The sequence below is a fragment of the Malaclemys terrapin genome, chromosome 5 (assembly GCF_027887155.1).
Source record: "Malaclemys terrapin pileata isolate rMalTer1 chromosome 5, rMalTer1.hap1, whole genome shotgun sequence".
NCBI classification, from domain to species: Eukaryota; Metazoa; Chordata; order Testudines; family Emydidae; genus Malaclemys; species Malaclemys terrapin.
Window position 1 is genome coordinate 63,208,571 of NC_071509.1, and position 19,243 is coordinate 63,227,813.

Here is a 19,243-nt window from a genome sequence, read left to right on the forward strand (position 1 = left end):
ACAGAAAACAATAATGAGTAGTTGTTTAATAGCACGACACACAGAGCTCTTTTGCTGAACCTAATTTATTGCTCCAACCCCAAAAGAAAGGGACAGCCTTGTACCGTCCATCAGTGACCTTGAATAGACACCTTAAGGACACATCGTGGCTCTGAAGGCAATCTTGTCCTGTTTTCCAAAATAGAGGATAGCTGGTGGTTGCAACACAAGTTCGTGTGTCAAAACCAGTATTTGGTGAATTGAAAAGAAACAAAATGATTACCAAGTTAAGCCCAGAAGTCTGTAGTAAGTGCCCTCTACAGCCTGAGCTAGAGCACTGCACAGAAAAACAAAACTTCCTTATAATTTCTCCCCTTTTGCAAAGTTTTAAAAATCTGCTTGACACTTCCTGTATCAGAGAGGATATCCCAAAATACATCGATCCAGGATATCCCAAATATCAGAGATTGCAGCAAGACACTTGGAATTTGGTGCGTTGTTTTCTGGAATAATTCAGGCTGACTTAAGGTACCAAAAGAATTTCAGCACAGAAATTTTATTTTCAAGAAGTGAGTTGAAAACTTGTTTCTATGCTGAAAAACACTACTACCACAAGTCTGACAAAGTGGGAGTTTTCAGTATGTAACTCTGGATTTAATTCCACTGTCATTTTTTATTTGCAGTTCACCTTTAAAAGGTGAATTTCACTTTAGTTGATGTAAGGTAAGAAAAAGGACCATATCTAGGATAAAAGTGAAAAAGAAAAAAGTGTGAAAATAATTTTGTTTTGTTTTAGCATTCTTATATTTAAAAAAAAAATACATCCTATATATGATACACAGGATATATTATAAGTCATCTATATTTTTAGAATTATCTTATTTAAAAAGGAGTAGCATTACCTGATGTGTTGTTTTATTCAAGAATTCTTTATGAGATTTTACCCTTCTTATTTCTGTATAGTAGTAGGTCTGTGCATGCTCATAAAAAGCATTCTCTAATCTGTAAGAGAGAATTGCTCATCACTTTTTAAGCAAATAAAGAAGTTCTTTCAGTATATACAGGATCTAAAGTACTTTAATTTAGGCTCTTTTTAACACTATTCCTTCTACAATCACTGTAAGCTGGCAAAAAAAACAACACAAAAACAAAAAAACCAAAACCCAAAACATAAAAACTTAAGTTACTGGTACCAATACAGGTACCAATTTAGGAAAGCACTAAATTAAAAGTTTTTATGATATTTGTTTTAACCTACATTATCTGCCTAGAATATTTTTGAGACAAGGTGGGCGAGGTAATATCTTTTATTGGACCAACTTCTGTTGGTGAGAGAGACTTGCTTTTGAGCTACACAGAGCTCTTCAGGTTGGGAAAGGTACTCAGGCTTGGTTTACACCAAAGAGTTAGGTCAACATAAGGCAGTTTATGTCAACCTAATTATGTCAGTTTCTACATTAGAATGCTGTTGCTGACGAAGTAAGTGGCCTGTTACACCGACACAATAACTCTACCTCCACGAGAGACTTAAGTTGGTGGAGTTAGGGCATCACAGTGTCTTAACAGACACTGTTACTGACATCAGCAGTTGGCTAACATTCTTGTCAGTTTCATGGCTGCTTCTGGCTCAAAGCAGAAGCAGGGGGCTCACAGCTGAAGCCATGAAACGGACAAGAATGTCAATTTCAGTGCTGGTATTCTGCCTGCTGTGAAACTGAGCCCAGACTGGGCTCACAACTCCGGCTGTCATCCCGGGTGGGTTGGGGGCTCCTGCTGTGAGCCCTGCACAGCTGTCCGTGCCCCACTTCAGTCAGTGCAAGTGCTCCTGGCCAACTACAGCCAATCGACTTACTGCAGTGGTTGTAGGTCGACCTAAATTAGTTAACCAGCATTTTTCACTTACCAGCATCCCCTGTTCCCTCAACATGCCAGATAAAACAGCTTGTACTGTAGTTGGCATATACAGAAAAACAATGAAGACACCTAATGAAGGCAGACAAGGAAAAAGCAAACACTTGCCTAGCAGTAGCTTCAATCTCCCTTAACCAATAGGGCTAGGCGTACTATACAAGTGTATAAAAAGACCAAGAGTGAACCAAAGGCAGTCTTTGGGTTTCCTGACACTATCTCTCAGAAGTCTATTTAGTAGCAGGTTTTATGGCCTACTTAGAGGGAAGGTGCCAATCATAACATGACTTTATGGAAAAAGGACAAAGGTTAAAAAAACTTATTGGAATAATCAGGACTCAGTATGATGTGAAGTGTTTCAACGAAGGAATAAAATATGAGTAATGTAAGTTTACAATTGCTCTAAAGCTGACGTACAGGAGAGTTGATATCTACATATCATATGTCCCTTAATAGACTGGAAAAAAGGCACTGCAGGAAGAGACTTTTACCAAATCACTTACCTTATAATGTAACCAACCAGATGATCAGTGTGTGGCAGCACAAACAAGGATTTTCCAGAAAGGTCACAAGCATTACATAAAGCTGCTGCTCTTTCTGAAGCAATAACATCTTCCCCTAATGAAATCAAAAGAGCATGCAAACAAGCATCAATTGGCAGAGCAGTGTCAAATTGCACTCTTCTCAAAGCTTGACTATCTCAAGCTATGGAACAGGTGATATACCTAAAAAGATAGACTCTCTCTCAGGTCATCTGAAACACTGAGGCTTTGATTAGCAGAATATCGTTGTGGCTGAATAACCCCCAGAAGACCTGAGGAACAAGCAGGGTACTCACAAAGCACTTTATAGATGAATTTATGGTACTAGTCATGTGATTTAAAAAAAATCCAAAAAAACAACCACTGAGAGAGAAAAAAAACCTCACACTTCTGTAGTTCTGCACCAGTGACTTTTAGAGATGTAACAAGTAAAAACAAACAAGCTCCTTCTTCCATGATTTCATGTAGTTACAGCTTGGGATAGATTGATTTAGGATGCAATCTCTTCAAATTTCTTTCCTGAATGACTGACATTCAGTCAGACAGTGACGAATTTATCCCTTGACGAAGTTTGGCAATGGGGGTAAAAATGTACTGTGTACACTTCATAACAAACACCTCTCACCCCCATTCAAAATGGGGCTCTCATAACAGTTTGATTGGGCAGAAATAAGTACTGAGAATGGTAAAATGCATGGGCTTAATGAAGAGCCTTAAGCCTTGTGTCTGTTCCAATCTGACATTTTAATAAGGAAATATTCATAATGACAATTGAATATTATTACACTAAAATGCTTATGCAGTTACCAAATGCTTCAGAGCAGCTTTTAAATCAGCTGTAATTACAGTTTATTTTTAATTGATCTCAGGTAAGCATTAAGGGACAACTGCTTTGTAGGATAGGTTACAGTCATATTTGCAATAGGTTTGATACACAGTATCAGAAGCTGGACATAGAACTAATGATTTTTTTTGAGGAATTGAAATTGGTTAAAAAAAACAAAAGAAGGTAATGAAAAAGCACCTGGACTTTAGGGCCAATTTTTCAGAGCAAATTTTCCATTGTGTATGTGTGTGTAGTGGCAAGTGAATTTTTGTACACACAAATCGTGCATGAGAACAGCATGCAAAGTGCACAAATGATGACCAGGGTAAAGTCCCTTTGAAAATGTGGTCCTCATATTTGCATACACTGCAGTTTGATTAGCCTTTTAGTACCTGGAGGTAAGGGTGTTTTCTTTTGAATCAAAACCACAGCAACTTTTGTGTTTCTTCCCTGCAAACTTTGTCTGAAATAGAAGAGTTGCAATGACAAGCTCAATATTTCATGTTTATACAATGACTTTCAGTCTACTTTTAAAGTCATTAAAAAATTGCATATAAAAGGCACATGCACCATCCACGAGATACATATTCTCTCTCCTTTTCTCAGATCGATTGTAACAACAGCATTCTTAATTTCACTGATTTTAGAAAACAGGAAGTAAAGGTGGCTCCCAAGCAACTTTGCCAATTTACATTCTAAAATAAGACATCTTTAAATCCCCTTAAATATATATCTAATATTCAAAACAAAATTTCAATAATGATTAATCTAGAAAGAGCCCCATCAACCTAACACAAAATTATATTTTTTAAAACAAAAAATAAGATGAAACTGCTTTACGGTACATACAAATACTTTACAACCTACACTTAATACAAATACAAGTTAATACTTATAACCCAACTGAAACAACTGTACCTGACAATTTCAACTCTGGTAGCACATTCTGACTGTTTTTCTTTCCACTGTTGCTCATCCCAGTCCAGTTCATAGAACACCACAACAAGAGCTGGCACCAGATTCAGATGTTTATTCATCCAGCCAGTCTTCAATATCCCTTTTGGAATGTACCACTCATAGGATGTTCTCTGAAAATATTAATTTAACTTATTAAAACGAGCTACCAACCCTGTTTTTTTTCGCTGTGGTATGTGCATGGGGAATTCCACGTGTCCATGATCAGTCCTGAGGACTTGATCTTTCCTCTATCAATCTTGCTCTCAAGTGTCTGCTTCCTAATGGAGAAGGTGTGGTAGGATTTTTTTTTTTTAAACCATCACACCCCATTGTTGGCTCAAGAGCCAGAAGTATGCCACTGAAACATCATCAAAAATAGATTTACATGGGGGGGGGAGGAGAAGGAGTGTCGGAAGGAGAGATTCTGACACTAAAGAAAAGTCAACTTCAGGAAATATAAAATACTTTGAACTTACATAGTACCTGTCATGCAAAGATCACAACATGCTTTATAGAGTTAAGTAAGTATTACCCGCATTTTACAGAGAGGGAAACTGACAAAGATGCAAGTTACTTGTCCTAAATCACAATTAAAAACAAAATTAGGGAATAGACTCCAGGTTTCTTTATTTCCAACTCTTCACTGTAATAAGTAATCACTGGACTATGCTGCTTATCAAGTGTCACACTAGTTGATATGTCTCAGTTTCACTGCAGAGATTCAGGTACACCGCACATACTGTATTTTACTCGGTCTCACCCAAACAGCTGTTTTAAAAATTTTCCAGAACATCTAAAAATTGATATTTGAAATGAAAAGTGTCCAAATTATTGATGCAAGACTGATGCTCTCTTAGCATGCAATGTTTCCAGATTTCAATTAACTTTCTAATAGCTAATTTATTCCGACTGAAGATTTACACAGAATAATCACAAACAGCAAACACTTTACAGTACGTCATTTTATAGTTTGCATAATATGTTAAATGTATTTTAAGTCTTTATAAGAAAACCCCACAGACTATATACCTTTGTTCTGCATTTGGGATACTCATGGTCACCAGGAAGAACTTTGAAAGAAATTGGTACTCGGTCAGCTCTCCTGTTTGCACAAAAGGCATCCCAAACTGCACGATGAACAGCATTATATACTACATCCAAGCCAGTGAGGGTTACAAAGGCCATAGGCCGACAACATAGTTCCACAGGGAAGTCCCATTGTGTTGGGCTCATCTTGAAGTTTTAAAGAATGCCTGAAAAACAAAAATACCCCATATCTCAAATCCTTTTCAAACATGCAATTTCTGATTAGATACAAACGATATCTCATTAAGAAAAATGCATTAAACTAGTCTTTTTACTTAAGACGCAAGTTAAATACAGTCTGCTCACTCAACTTAAAATGCAAGGAATACAAACAATTTTAAGATGCAGGGATTTAAAAAAAAAAAAAACTCAGATAAGAATCAGTCGATAATGTTTTTTGGAGGGTGAGAAGAACCAGAAAATGGGTGGTGGTGGTGTTGGGGGGGGGGACGACAATCATTGCATCTCAGGCAAGATCAAACTTTTCTGATTTTATTCATATTGCTCAGACACTGGCACTATTAGCAAAGTTGTGAGCCAAAGGGCCACTGGAAGTTGAGGAGGCAGGTTAGGGGCTGGCCTGAGAACTCTGATGGTCCCAATCCTGCAGTTGGATCTACATAAACAAACCTATGAGCTTGCAGAGCCCAGGTTCTACTCAGGCAGAGTCAATTGCAGGCTAGGGCTTATATCTGTTATCACTATAAGAAACAGTCTGCTTAAATAAGGTTTACATCGGCCAGGTACCGTATATAACAAGCATGTTCTTCCTCACGGTGGCATTGTCATTTTTAGCACCAATCTCACGTTTGATGCAGTATACTATACAAAGATGGTCCCTGCTCTGAAAAGCATGATGTCTATAGACATGGTGCACTGAGAAAAACAGAGGTAGAACAACAGTGCGGACTGTTGTTTAATTTATAAAATTACATTAAGGGGTCATTTCTGTTTTCACTAAAGGCAAAGTGTGTTTTTGTCAGTGCAGCTTGACCACAGACATAGCCCAACCTGCCAGTAACGGACATAGGCGGGGGGGACAAAGGGTTTCTTTAACACTATGGGCCAAAGGCGCATAGAGCAAGTGACGAGCAGGATGACCAGGAGCAGCTCCCGGCGGGAGAGTCACCCAGGGCTAACCCGCCAGGCTCAGCCCCTACAGCAAGTCCCCCGCCACGGCCAGCCCCGCACCGCCTCTGACCCACCGCCAGCGCCCGAGCCACGGCAACCGCCTTCCCCACCCGGCCGCGGACCTTTCCCCGCCGCACGGGGCAGCCACACAGTAAACAGCCGCCGGCGCGGCCAGCAGCAGCTCCGTCCTACCACCTCCAGGAAGTGAGCTCTCCGCAGACTCCTACCCACCGGCGCCGCCCGCAAGCTGCCACTGGGCAGCAACAGAGATGGAGAATCGCCTCCGGAAGCCACAGCAAGGGGATAAGAGTGACAGTCCATTCCACCAATCAGCGTTGCCTGCTCAACGACAAAGTCAACCATTGGGTCTCGAGAACCGTCGTAGGAACCAATGAGAGAAAGAGAAAAGAGGCGTGGCCACAAGATTTAGCCAATTGTCGTGCGGGATTGGTGATACTATGGAAGACGAGCCCAATCATAACTCATAGCTCGAAATAGGAGTCAACACAGCAGCCCTGGCGTGGCTTGGGGAACCAGTTGGGGGTTGTGGGGACGGTCGGCAGCGCATGCGCGCTGTGTTCGGGTACCGGTTGCTGCGCTGTGTGAGAGTCCCTGGGCTGAGGCGGGGGCTCCCGGCCCGGGGCGATGGCGGCGAACGAGGACCAGGAGGTGAGACACCGACCCCGCCTCCCCGCGGCGGCAGCTGCCGCTCAGCCGCACCGCGCTCGGCGGGTCTCTGGGGCTGCTGCCCGCCCTGCCTGGCCCGGGGACGGAGGCTACCTCGCTCCGTGATCCCGGGCGCCGAGGTCTCCGGCCCGCCCTGCTCGGCCACTCGCGGCGCCGACCGCTCCTCTTCCCCCCCACCCCCCCGGGATCACGGATTTTTTTTAAATCCAAATAAACGTAACTTGGAAAGTGATGCAAAAATAAGCCAGTAACGTTAGCAGCAACCACGCCTGACTACTGCCGAAGTTTAGCTAACCAGCTGCACAAAGAGTCCGCCAGCGGTGTCCTGTGCTAGGAACCGACAGAGTTCGGCAGGCGCTTTCCCCGTACTCCTCTCCGAGAGACCTCCGTCAGCTGCAGAGGATTTTCACTTTTAATTGAATGCTACATCAATCATATTGTTTCTTAGGTGGCATAGTCCTATATACTTATCTTTGTACTTGGTAAATTCTTTAAAATATTTTAATACACTGTATATGATCCATGTACACATCATATGTGATTGTATTAATTCAACCAACGGCATGTTAGATTTTATTAACTGTAAATACCATGCAGAAAGTCATTCTCTGATAGGTACTGGGGGGTTAATAGATATTCTGGTCCCTACTCACTTATGAAATCCCTTTCTTGTAGTTTTGTAGAAAGTAATACGGGAAGGATGGAAATGTTCTTGAAACAGATGTTTGGTATTTTCTTGGGGAAGTTAAGAATAAAGCTTTTGTTTTTTAAAAAAGTGGTCTTCTAGAGTTCAGTAAAATGTGCTAGGATGGGCAGTGGGTTTGTAGAAAGTAAATTTAATTCAGACTAGCATGCCAGGTTTGTTGAACTCACATTCCACTAACCTAACATAGGATTACAGAAGTATCAGACCAGATATCTAGACTAATTATTGCCTAAAACTTAACTTGTTTATTTTTTTAAATGAAAAACAGAATATGTGGATTTCTGTATATTATGCTGACACTCATCTGTTTATATCTGTTCAGTATCCAATTGAAATTGGTAACCTTTTTCTCCATCTGTTCTTTTCAGATGGAGCTAGAAGCATTACGTTCTATTTATGAAGGAGATGAGTGTTTCAAAGAACTTAGTCCTGTTTCCTTTCAGTTTAGGGTAAGACCACATTAAGCTTTAATTAGATGTAATATATCATTCATTTAAAATTATTCTGCACATTTTCCATTACAAAGCATTTTCTTGAAACAGATGGATATTCACCTATTTAGCAATAAAGGCATTAAGTGCCGTTTTACATAATTTCAAAATAACTTGCCATGACAAACTTAAATGTAATGAAAGTTACCTTTTTGAACAAAAGCAAACATTACAATAGCAATTATCACAGTTAGAGGAACAAGTAAAGTATAACTTGTCATGAAAAAACATGAGCAACTGTAATTGAACTTGTAGGGAACTAATACTGAGAGACTAAGTAAATAACTTGTGCTCCAGTCCTGCAAACACAGATTTCCTTCATTTTGCTAACATGAATAGTACTGCTGACTTTTCTCACAAGAGTAAAGTTAAGTATGTCTGTAAGTGTTTGCAGGTTTGGGACCTACAGACACACAAGGTATGTTGAAAATAGATCATGATATTTAAAAACAAAATCTGAATAGCATCGTAACTTTCAAAACCGAAAGTGTCAAGTGAATGCAATAATGTTGCTGAATCTTTACTGAAAGGCAAAGAAAACCAATCTATTGTAAACGGAAGAATAATATGGTAGCATCAGATCTGGCAATATGTACTTTTCATTAGGTAGAAAGTCAGTGGAATAGAGTTGAAAGGATTAGTCTGCCATTCTCCTGAATATAGTTAGTGTACTGCACAGCACATTGATTACAGTTAATTATAAAATAAGACCAAAAGAAGACATGACAAAGATTTCTCAAATAATGGCAAAATGCAACATGCTATTCCCGAAAAGCTTACTATAAAGACATTTGAAACTTTGAATCAATGTAAATCTATATATTGAGTATATTAGGTTCCTACTGCTCACAATCATCTTTACATAATCTTTGGTGTCCCTTCTCTTGCTCCTTCCACATAGATCCAACAAAGCCAGAGTTAGCCTTGCAGCATATGCCCTGCAAAGAATAGGCCTCGTCCACAAGGAAAATTTTCACACTTTTACTTGATGCTTTTAAAATCAATATAGTTAGGCCAGTGAAAACCCCTGTGGGGGCATGGATAGGAATACACCACAGAAACTGAAATAAGTGGCCACAGAAGGATTTATGCAGGTTTAATTAAATCTGTTTATAACGACACCTTTAGATGCAAGCTTTTCATGTGGACAAGGCTTTCTCTGGGTATGATGGGCTTAGGTGAACAATTTTTATGAGCTGACTTGTTAGTTGGTCTTCATTGCCTCCCATCCCCTAGAGACAATTATTGCAATTTAATAAGTCTTAAAAATCTTACCCATTACTTTTGAGATCAAAGGTAGCTAAAACATATGTTTTTTTTTTCCCCCCGCAGCATTATGCTGCTTGGTTTGTATTTAGATTAGACAATGAAGAGAAAGCAAACTTCATTTTCTGGTTCTCATGTAGAATGTTAGAATATTTGGATTACAGATACTGACAGAAAATGTTTAAATTGCACAAGCCTTTTTATAGAAATTTTAAACATATCTATTGAGTTTTGTAAAAAGTTTGAGTATAGATTATACTATTGTGTATCTAAATTTAAAATGATTATCAGTAATGACAGGTTTCAGAGTAGCAGCCATGTTAGTCTGTATCCGCAAAAAGAACAGGAGTATTTGTGGCACCTTAGAGACTAACATTTATTTGAGCATAAGCTTTTGTGGGCTGCAGCCCACTTCATCGGATGCATAGAATGGAACATAGTGAGGAAATAATCTCCACACACCGAGAACATGAAAAGGTGGGAGTTCCCCTACCAACTCTAAGAGGCTAATTAATTAAGATGAGCTATTGTCTGCAGAGATGCTTTTGACCTACGCAGAAGCTCTCTCTCAGTTCTGAGAGGAAGAGCTTCTGTGTAAGTTGAAAGCTTGTCTCTCTCATCAACAGAAGTTGGTGCAATAAAAGAGATTACCTCACCCACCTTGTCTCTAAGGTTTGATAACAGACTGAGGCTTCCCATTTTAAAGTGTTTCATCTCCTTTCAGATAGGTGAAAATGGCGATCCCAAAGCCTTCCTAATAGAAATTTCATGGCCAGAAACATACCCCCAGACAGCTCCAAACATATCCATGAATGCTTTCTTCAACAACACCATGTAAGTATTTCAGTTACTTCCTCTTTTGTTTTACATGTGGTCTCTCTCTTACAATATTCTTGAATTCTTTTGGGCCTGTAATTGGATTTTATGGTCTCTTCTAGATCTTCAGCTATAAAACAAAGTATATTGGATAAATTAATGGAAGAAGTTGAAGTTAATCTTGGAACGGCCATGACATACACACTTTTTGAATATGCCAAAGATAATAAAGAATTGTTCATGGAAAATCAACCTGTTCATATTGTGGTAAGTGTATAACTTGCATTTTGATCCATTTTAGTTTTATAAATGAACTTTTTTTAATACAACAAAAGGAATAGAATGTTTAGTTACTCTACATTTAAACATCTCACATTGCCACAGAAAACTTCTGGAGCATGTCTATGAGGTGCAAGCCAGTATACTATGTCCCTAATATAGTGACTAGAAAAAAAGTAGATGAAAGGAAGTGTAGCACTGCTCTGTGGTTGTAACCTGGATGTTTATTTGGTATTCAGCCACCTTACCAAAATTTCTGGAAGAGAAGTGAGAGAGAAGCAGTGACTAGAAACACTCCCTAATCTAACACAGCCAACTGATATCCAATGGTGACTACAGAACTAGTGCAAGACACAGTTAATGAGTGCCAATCTGGGTTTTGACTTGCAGTGTGAAGAAAGTCTCTAGAATGGATGAGCTATGCTTGTGGGCTGGGTGGTCTGAACAATTAAATATTTGACAAGAGTGAGGGAAGGAATAGCAGAAGCAACCAATGTAAAAATTTAGCTGACTGAAATAAAAATATTACATTTTGTTAGATGACACTTCTTGATTCTACTTTAAAGGCTCAGTAGTCTAGAACATGAAGACATGCCAGGCACATTAACTCTGCTCAAAGTGATTTCATCAAGCTGGCTTGAGTGGAGACCTTCACTTCTAACCTGATCTGTTAAAGCAGTATTTCACCTGGAGTGGGAAACTTAACAACTTTCTGTTTCTAGAAAGCACATATGCACCAATTTTTATTTGCTTCATCTATAATTTTGTTCAGAACAAGGTTAGAATTATCCTATCATAGGTGTTCTGACTCCTGAGAACACCTATGAGAACTCCTGAGCTTCCACTTGAGCCAGGAAAATTTGAAGCTTTATCCTTCATATTATCCAGCCTCCTATTCAAATTTTCCATGCTCGCGGTTATTCTTTTGTATTAGAGAAGCCTCTAGGCTTGGGCCCCTGTTGATGTAGTTTTTCCCTGTAGAGAGCCTGGGAAAGCAAGAAGCTAAATGTAGGTAGGAAAGATTAGAGACTGGGATGAGTGGCTAATGGTATTGGTTAAAATATTGAACCTTAGCTGCTAGATGACTAGATTTAAATCCGCATACTTTAGTAGTGGCCAGAAGATAGTGAATTGGTGGTCTCATGCTGGTTCCTATAGAACAAGTGTCAATATTGGAAATACAACTACCACCTTCTGGAAGTAATTCAGATCTTTTATCCACCTTACTAAAGAGACCAAGGATCAAATGGGCATGAGAACTAAATGGTGCTTTTGACCTTAGAGGTGTACTGTACCTGAGGGGTTTTTGTGTGTGTTAATAAGAGTTCACACTCCATGACTATCAGTCTATTTCCTTCTTGATGAGCAGTAAATGTACTCTTTTTTGAAAACAAAGGGCCTTTGTTTTCAGGCATCCTAAGAGCCTTAAATTTAACAGAGTTCAAACTCTAAAGTCTACACTACAGGGGTGGGGATTGAGCTAAGTTAAGCAACTTCAGCTACATGAATAATGTTGAAGTTGACATACTTAGATCTACTTACCGCGGTGTCTTCCCGTCTATTCCCCTTGCGCTTCTCGTTGAGGTGGAGTACTGGAGTTGATGCTAGAGCCATCGGCGGTTGATTTATCATGTCTATACTAGACACGATCAATCCAGCAGGGGTTGATTTATCACTTCCCATTGATCCAGCCAATAGTGTAGACAAGCCCTTAGGCTATGTCTACACTGCTCAAGTGTAGACAAGCCCTTAGGCTATGTCTACACTGCTCACCTTACAACGGCGGGGCAGGGCTGGGCTATGCCGCTGCAGCCGCAGGATTGTAAGGTGCATTGTGTAGTCACCCACAAAATAAAACCACCCTCCAACGAGGGGTGGTAGCTTCATTGCTGGGAGTGCGGCTCCCTCCGATGAAGTGCTGTCTACACCGGTGCTTTTCGTTGTTACAACTTTTGTCCAACGGGGTGCCAGTGTAGACAAAGCCTTACATTGGTATTACTAAGTCACTCAAGGGTATGAAAAATCCACACTCAAGAGTGACAGTTATATCGACCTAACCTCCGAGGTAGACAGTGCTGTGTCCGAGAAAGAGCTTCTCCCATCAACACAGCTATCACCTCTTGGGAAGGTAGGTTTACTATGCAGATGGAAGAGCTCTCTCCTGTCACCATAGAACATCTTCATTAAAGTGCTGCATCAGTGTAGCTGTGCCAATGCAGTTTTTTTAAGTGTAGACCTGCCCTTGGTTTGAAAATAAACTGACCAAGTTAATTGAAAAATTTAATTTTTGCAGAGTTGGTTCATGTTTGACTTTGAAACTGGAATTTTAACTCTTTTTAAAGTGATAGTGTTTGTCTCAAACACATTACTGAAACCTTCCTTGGAAATGATTGTACAATCATACTGTCTTTCAGTGCTAGATCACACAGGTTCCTTCTGTGGACTCTCTCAGCCTTTCCATTTTGGCTCTGCCTTTTGGCACTACTGTACAAGCAGCATTATAAATAGCCCTTATGGCATTGTATATTTGTGCTGTGAATAAAGAATTGTATGAGCATGTAGGGAGTCCGATCCACAGTTCCAACTCATTTCACGGATCTTTTAAACTGGTTAGTTGTACTGGCAACACTGATAGGGAACCACTTCTATCCCCACTAAGCAGTAGTCAGAACATATGCAATTGCAGGGGTTATGGAAGTAATTATTCAAGCTACCACTGTAAGCACTGATGTTGCACTCTGATTTTATAAAAATATGCTAATGAGTGAATATAATGTAACGAATATGGTTCATGCAAAAGGTCTCTAAGCTTTGTAATGATACCTTAGTCTGAGTGTGTTCATCCTATTTCTATAAATGTATCACTTGTGTATCTAAAACTAGAAATATGAAATAACTCTGAGGGCCTATTGTAATTATGCAAGGATGGGCAATTAATGGTGGTTTGGAATCTTGATGGCTCCCATCAACCAGGACGATTGATTGTGGATGGCTTTGTTTACAGGCAAGCCTTCCTGTGAGCCAGGCTGGGAGGAATGAAGGCTTGTGGTCTTACAGTGACATGTAATCATGTCACTTGAACTAGAATCCATCTTTAACCTAGTGCTTTTCCAGTGAGGAGGGGTAGGAACCCAGAGGGACAAAGGATTCCCACCTTATGCAAAAATATATAAGTGGTGGAAAGGAACAAAGGGGCAGCCATCGTGAGGAATCCCCTAGCTACCACCTGAGCTGGAACAAGAGCTGTATCAGGAGAGGATTGTGCCTAGACTGGGAAGGTGTCCAGTCTGAGAAAAGAAACTTATTGAAATGATTCTAAGGGTGAGATTTTACCTGTATTCAGTTGTATTACTGTATTAGGTTTAGATTTGCATGTTTTATTTTATTTTACCTAGTAATTCACTTTGTTCTGTCTGTTACTACTTGGAGCCACTTAAATCCTACTTTCTGTATTTAATAATCACTTTTTACTTATTAATTAACCCAGAATATGTATTAATACCTGGGGGGGGGGGGCAAACAGCTGTGCATCTCTCTCTATCAGTGTTATAGAGGGCGAACAATTTGAGTTTACCTTGTATAAGCTTTATATAGGGTAAAATGAATTTATTTGGGTTTTAGATCCCATTGGGAGTTGGGCATCTGAGTGTTAAAGACCAGAACACTTCTGTAAGCTGCTTTCAGTTAAACCTGCAGCTGTTTGGGGCAAGTAATGCAGACCCTGGGTCTGTGTTGGAGCAGACGGGTGTGTCTGGCTCAGCAAGACGGGGTGCTGGGGTCCCGAGCTGGCAGGGAAAGCAGGGGCAGAGGTAGTCTTGGCACATCAGGTGGCAGCTCTCAAGGGGAGTTCTGTGATCTAACCGGTCACAAGCACATTAGAAATTAGTACTACTTTTAAACTAACTGCTAAGAATGGTCATCATGGTGGTTGTGTGATAAAACACAAGCATCTTTCAGTATTAATGTAATTTAAAACATTTGGGATGTCTTAAGAAATCAGACATAATCAAACATTATTTGTAGTTTACCCATCAGGGTGATACCTAGATATCAATTGCCAGTTCAGTCACCGTTGGAGACACATTTAAATTATACTTTTTATTTTTCTCAGACATCTGTAGGCAATAACATCGCAATTGGAACTCATGAAATAGCCCCATCAAGTAAGAAAAGAGACAAAAAGGAGCAGTTGTCCAAAACCCAGAAACGAAAGCTAGCAGACAAAACAGGTTTGTGCAATATAGTCTACTCCTCCTTTTCCAGACTTGAGGAAAATGGTGCAGTGTGTTCAGGATAGTTTTCTACCTTCAAAGACAGATTCAGATACACCTTGAGTCATGAGTGAGAATGAATTGGGTCTCATCCCAGTCTCCATTTGCTTTGCTCATAAAGCTACCAAACAATTTTTCACCAGTGACAACAGCCTGAAGCAGAAACTGACTGGCATAGCAGTGATATGGCAGTTAGGTCTGCTTATTCACCTCAATTCCTGAATGGGGAAGTTTGCACAGACTTGCACACTACACCTTCCTCAAGCTAGTACTGTGAGTTCCTTGCTTTCCATGCATTTGCTTGTTGGATATTGTGTTGGCAAGATCAGTAATATGAGAGTTCAGCTTTTAAAGATATGACATCTTGCTAGAGTCAGAGCTGAAAATAAACACTGCTTCTTCTATAGATCACAAAGGGGAGCTTCCTCGAGGATGGAACTGGGTGGATGTAATTAAGGTAACATGACTGTTACAACTGTGAAACTATTGCATAAGAACATTTGTTTTTCTGCAGATGTAATGATAAATTATATTTAATCTGTCTTTTTGCTTTTCTTCCTAACAACATTTGGATTTGACTGTGGTCTCGCATTAATTTCTGTATACATCCAGCATGTAAGTATTTTCAAGTTTTAGAAATCGTTTTTAAAAAAATCTGCAAGAATTAGTGACTGTGGTTACCCATTTCTCTATAGAGCCTAAGGATAATCCCTTACAAGGCTTTAAAAATACACATTTCTTCTGAAACGCAAGATATATCCAATGTGAAAGCATTAACTGTCTTACATTCCTCCTTTAAACTCAGGTTTTATCTTTTGAGCATTTCAAATGAAGTTTTGAGGCAAGAACTTTCAGTATGTAATTTAGCTGTGAATTCCAGAATGTGCTGTCTTCACATGGGCAACTAACAGGGATGCAGCCAGGATTTATAGGGCCCTGGATAAGTAGAAGCAAGGAGCCACTTCAGTTGTTTTTCTCCTAAGCAGCAGCCCCACATAGTCTCCTGCATGCCTGCACCCTCTGCCTTAGTCTCCCCACAAAGAACTCTACCCCGTCCCACTTATTAATTACTGATTTGTACTACTGTAGCATCTAGGATCAGGATCCCACTGTGCTAGGGGAAGTACTAACAGAACAAAAAAAGATAGTCACTGCCCCAAAGAGCTTACAATCTAACTATAAGACAAGAGACAGATGGATACAGACAGAATGGGGAGTACAAGGAAACAGACAATATTGGTCTGTGAGTTCCTCCATTTGCCATTTCCACCCCATTACTTCTGCTGCTGGAATATAAACTAACATTGCTATTTTTAACAAGTTCTACTCTATAACAAAACATATTTGATTTAACATTGGTATAACCTATTGTCAGCATACCTCCGAGCATAGTGTTGAAACTGCAGCAAATGGGCACTATCAAGGTTTTTAAACTCTAAATCCACTCATGACAATTGTTGCAGAAATGTGTGGGATGCTTTTAAGAACTGCATCTGTTTGACTTTCCAAAATGTTTGTTGACTGGTATCAGCCTTTTCTTATTAAATGGAAACATTAGTAACTTCAGCTAATGTCTTTAACGAAGTTTAAACTGGTTCTAAGATTAACTGTAGAATATGTTTTGGATGTAAAATAGTTCATAAAAATATGGGAAAGCAGAGTTTTAAGTTCAGAGGACAATGAGTCAAATGTATAAGCTATAAAAGATTAGTTTTGAGTCATTTGAACTTTTTGATGTGTTCAGTTGTTAGTACAAACTCATCAACCTAATATGCCTGTATGTAGTGTAAAGTAGAAATATAGTTCCTCATAAATGCAATATGTCTGAACATTTTTTCTTTGTCTTTTATAGTTAAGCAAAACTGGTTCTAAAGATGATGAATAATGGAATTTGATACAAGGAAACTTCACCTTTTAATACAGTGCAATTTGGGTCAACATCTTTCTCTTAATAGCTTTTTTCTCTTGTCAGAGTGGAACATTTTATAAAAGGACAATTTCCTAACTATTAAACCTGAGTACAGATGTTTATCCAGAGATTATTCTGTTATTACATTTTTCTTCACAAACAAAAACTTGCCTTAAAGGGAAGATAAGTGCGACATTTTTATATTGAACTTTTAGAAAGCCTATTTGGTTTCTAACTGTCAAATGCTGAAAAGAATAGTGAAATATGCAGTGTTAATTTATATTGTTTTACTCTGTAGTAAGAATATAGTAAAATTCTGTTAGTGAATCCTCTGATATTGTGACCATTTCCTGAAGTTCTCATTCCAATGGAATAAAAATATTAAAAGTGATTAATCACTTGACAGCATAGTTCATTTAAAATAAACTCCCTTTAAACAAAGCCTTCTTGATTTGTTCCTCTACAAATGCAGAAAGGGAACACAACACAATTATATCAAATGATTTGTCTAGGTCTAGGCTGTCTACATTGCACACCTTACAACGGTGCGGCTACAGCTGCGCTGTTGTAAGGTGCGCAGTGTAGCCGCTCTTTGTTGCCAGGAGAGAGCTCTGTCTACACTACCGACCTTACAGCGGCACAGCTGTACCACTGCTGCTACGCTGCTGTAAGGTCTCCAATCTAGCCACTCTGACTATGGGAGAGAGCTCTCCTGCTGGCATAATTAAACCACCCCCAATGAGCAGTGGTAGCTATGTTGGTGGGAGAGTCTCCCACAGACCTAGCACTGTCCACACTGGCGCTTTTGTTGGTGAAACTTATGTCAGTCAGGGGTTTGGTTTTTTCCCCCCACACCTCTGACCAACAAAAGTTTTACCAGCAGAAGTGCTAGTGTAGACAAAGCCTGAAGTTTTTGGTCCTGGTTTAACTCCAGTTAAAACAGCCTGCATATGGTGGTGATGCAACTGAGTTTCTATAGACTTGCCAGTAACACTATTGCCTGAAATCAGAGTAAGTTTCTGGCTCTGTGATTTTGACTGACTAGCTCAAAGTTTCAGCTAGACAAGGGTAGAGAAAGTAGCAACATGTGACACTTGTAAATGCTAGTGCAAAAAGGACCACACACCCTAGTCTAGACAAATTCAAAGTGAAAGAATGAGTGGTTACAATACCAGTGTGTGTTGTCAGTTCAGCCCAGTGTGCACGTGTTGTAGTCCTCCTCACGTATATCTTTAGAGGAGGTCAGGGTGTTTGCGTGGAGCTGTCCTACTGATAGTGAATTTCTGAATGTTACAATTTGGTGGCTTTTTCCATTGGATAATCAGTGGTTTACCATGAGGATTTTATTTCCTGAATTACAGGACACTGGGGGGGGGGAAAAATAACCACTCTCCCATGATGGGAAACATTTTTTGTACAGGTTTGTTGTCTTGTATCAAAGAAAAAAATCCTCTTTACTGTATAAATGGTAACTGAATACTAAATGCCTTAATGTCATTTAATATTTGAGATTTTGATCTTAATAAATGCCTATTTAACTGCCATGGTGTGAGGCTTCTTGCATAATGCCTATTGTGCATATATTTGTATATTTAGGTTTGCATCAAATACCTCCCATTATAAGAGATTCTCTTGACAACTTTAAGAATCCTTTTTTCTTCAGTATGTGAATTGTATACTTTTCAGGATAATTGTTGCAGTTCCCTTATTTGGGACTGTCTGTCACACTTTTGGGTGTGCAGCAATCAGATACACATTTGCTGAGCTGTATGTCATGCCAAAGTGTGCATGCAGCAACCACAGTTCATTTAAAAAGTGCACCCTGTTGCATGTAATAATCACAACATTTAGTGTTAAGGATGCAGACTGAGTACCTCTAGAAGACTTAGGCTGAGTCATGCCTCTGAGCAGCCAAGTACTAGAGAGGTCCCCCGTAAAGACAGTAGCGTAATTTAACTTTACATTTTCAGCCAATGGGCTTGTTTGATTATTGGACGGTATAGGTTATTGATATACACCTACCCCGATAAAACACGAATTATGATATAACAGTAAAGCAGTGATCCGGGCGGGGCTGCACGCTCCGGCGGATCAAAGCAAATTCGATTATAACGCGGTTTCACCTATAATGCGGTAAGATTTTTTTGGCTCCCAAGAACAGCGTTTTATCGGGGTAGCAGTGTACCACTAGAGGGCTTATAAACTGCAAACATGAATGCAGTTGCAAATTCCGACAAGAGAGAGGGAGGTCCAGGAGACCTATAAAACAGTGGGATCTGACACACCTCTGTTCAAATAATGATTTAAGGTGTTGCACTTTGTATTGGAATGATGTATAGGTCAGTGCAAACCAAAAGTGAACGGGATTTGAACGTGCAGGTTCTTTTAA

General features: G+C 39.6%; 2 protein-coding genes across 7 annotated transcripts in view; one reads left to right on the top strand and one right to left on the bottom strand.

Annotated features, from left to right (window-relative positions):
• TRAPPC11 (trafficking protein particle complex subunit 11) overlaps positions 1-6,723 on the bottom strand; it is a 40,930-nt gene extending 34,207 nt beyond the window's left edge. The window contains exons 1-6 of one of the 5 annotated variants that reach the window (XM_054029945.1): positions 6,661-6,723; positions 5,242-5,465; positions 4,174-4,343; positions 3,648-3,718; positions 2,391-2,505; positions 882-981 (exon numbers count right to left, since the gene is read on the bottom strand). In XM_054029945.1, the coding sequence (XP_053885920.1) occupies positions 882-981; positions 2,391-2,505; positions 3,648-3,718; positions 4,174-4,343; positions 5,242-5,445 (660 nt within the window). In that variant the 5' untranslated portion in view covers positions 5,446-5,465; positions 6,661-6,723. Of the gene's footprint in view, positions 1-881; positions 982-2,390; positions 2,506-3,647; positions 3,719-4,173; positions 4,344-5,241; positions 5,466-6,503 lie in introns of all 5 variants that reach the window. The other 4 variants (XM_054029947.1, XM_054029944.1, XM_054029942.1 and 1 more) reach the window with 4 other exon arrangements.
• Positions 6,724-6,945: 222 nt separating this feature from the next.
• On the top strand, positions 6,946-18,396 carry RWDD4 (RWD domain containing 4). 2 transcript variants are annotated; one of them, XM_054030547.1, is made up of 7 exons: positions 6,946-7,098; positions 8,191-8,271; positions 10,304-10,413; positions 10,518-10,662; positions 14,786-14,903; positions 15,353-15,560; positions 16,798-18,396. In XM_054030547.1, the coding sequence occupies exons 1-6, from the start codon at positions 7,075-7,077 to the stop codon at positions 15,409-15,411; spliced, it is 537 nt and encodes a 178-aa protein (XP_053886522.1). In that variant the 5' UTR covers positions 6,946-7,074; the 3' UTR covers positions 15,412-15,560; positions 16,798-18,396. The 2 variants fall into 2 exon arrangements, with proteins under 2 accessions (XP_053886522.1, XP_053886523.1); XM_054030548.1 differs by lacking the exon at positions 6,946-7,098 and adding an exon at positions 7,111-7,598.
• The last annotated feature ends 847 nt before the right edge of the window (positions 18,397-19,243 follow it).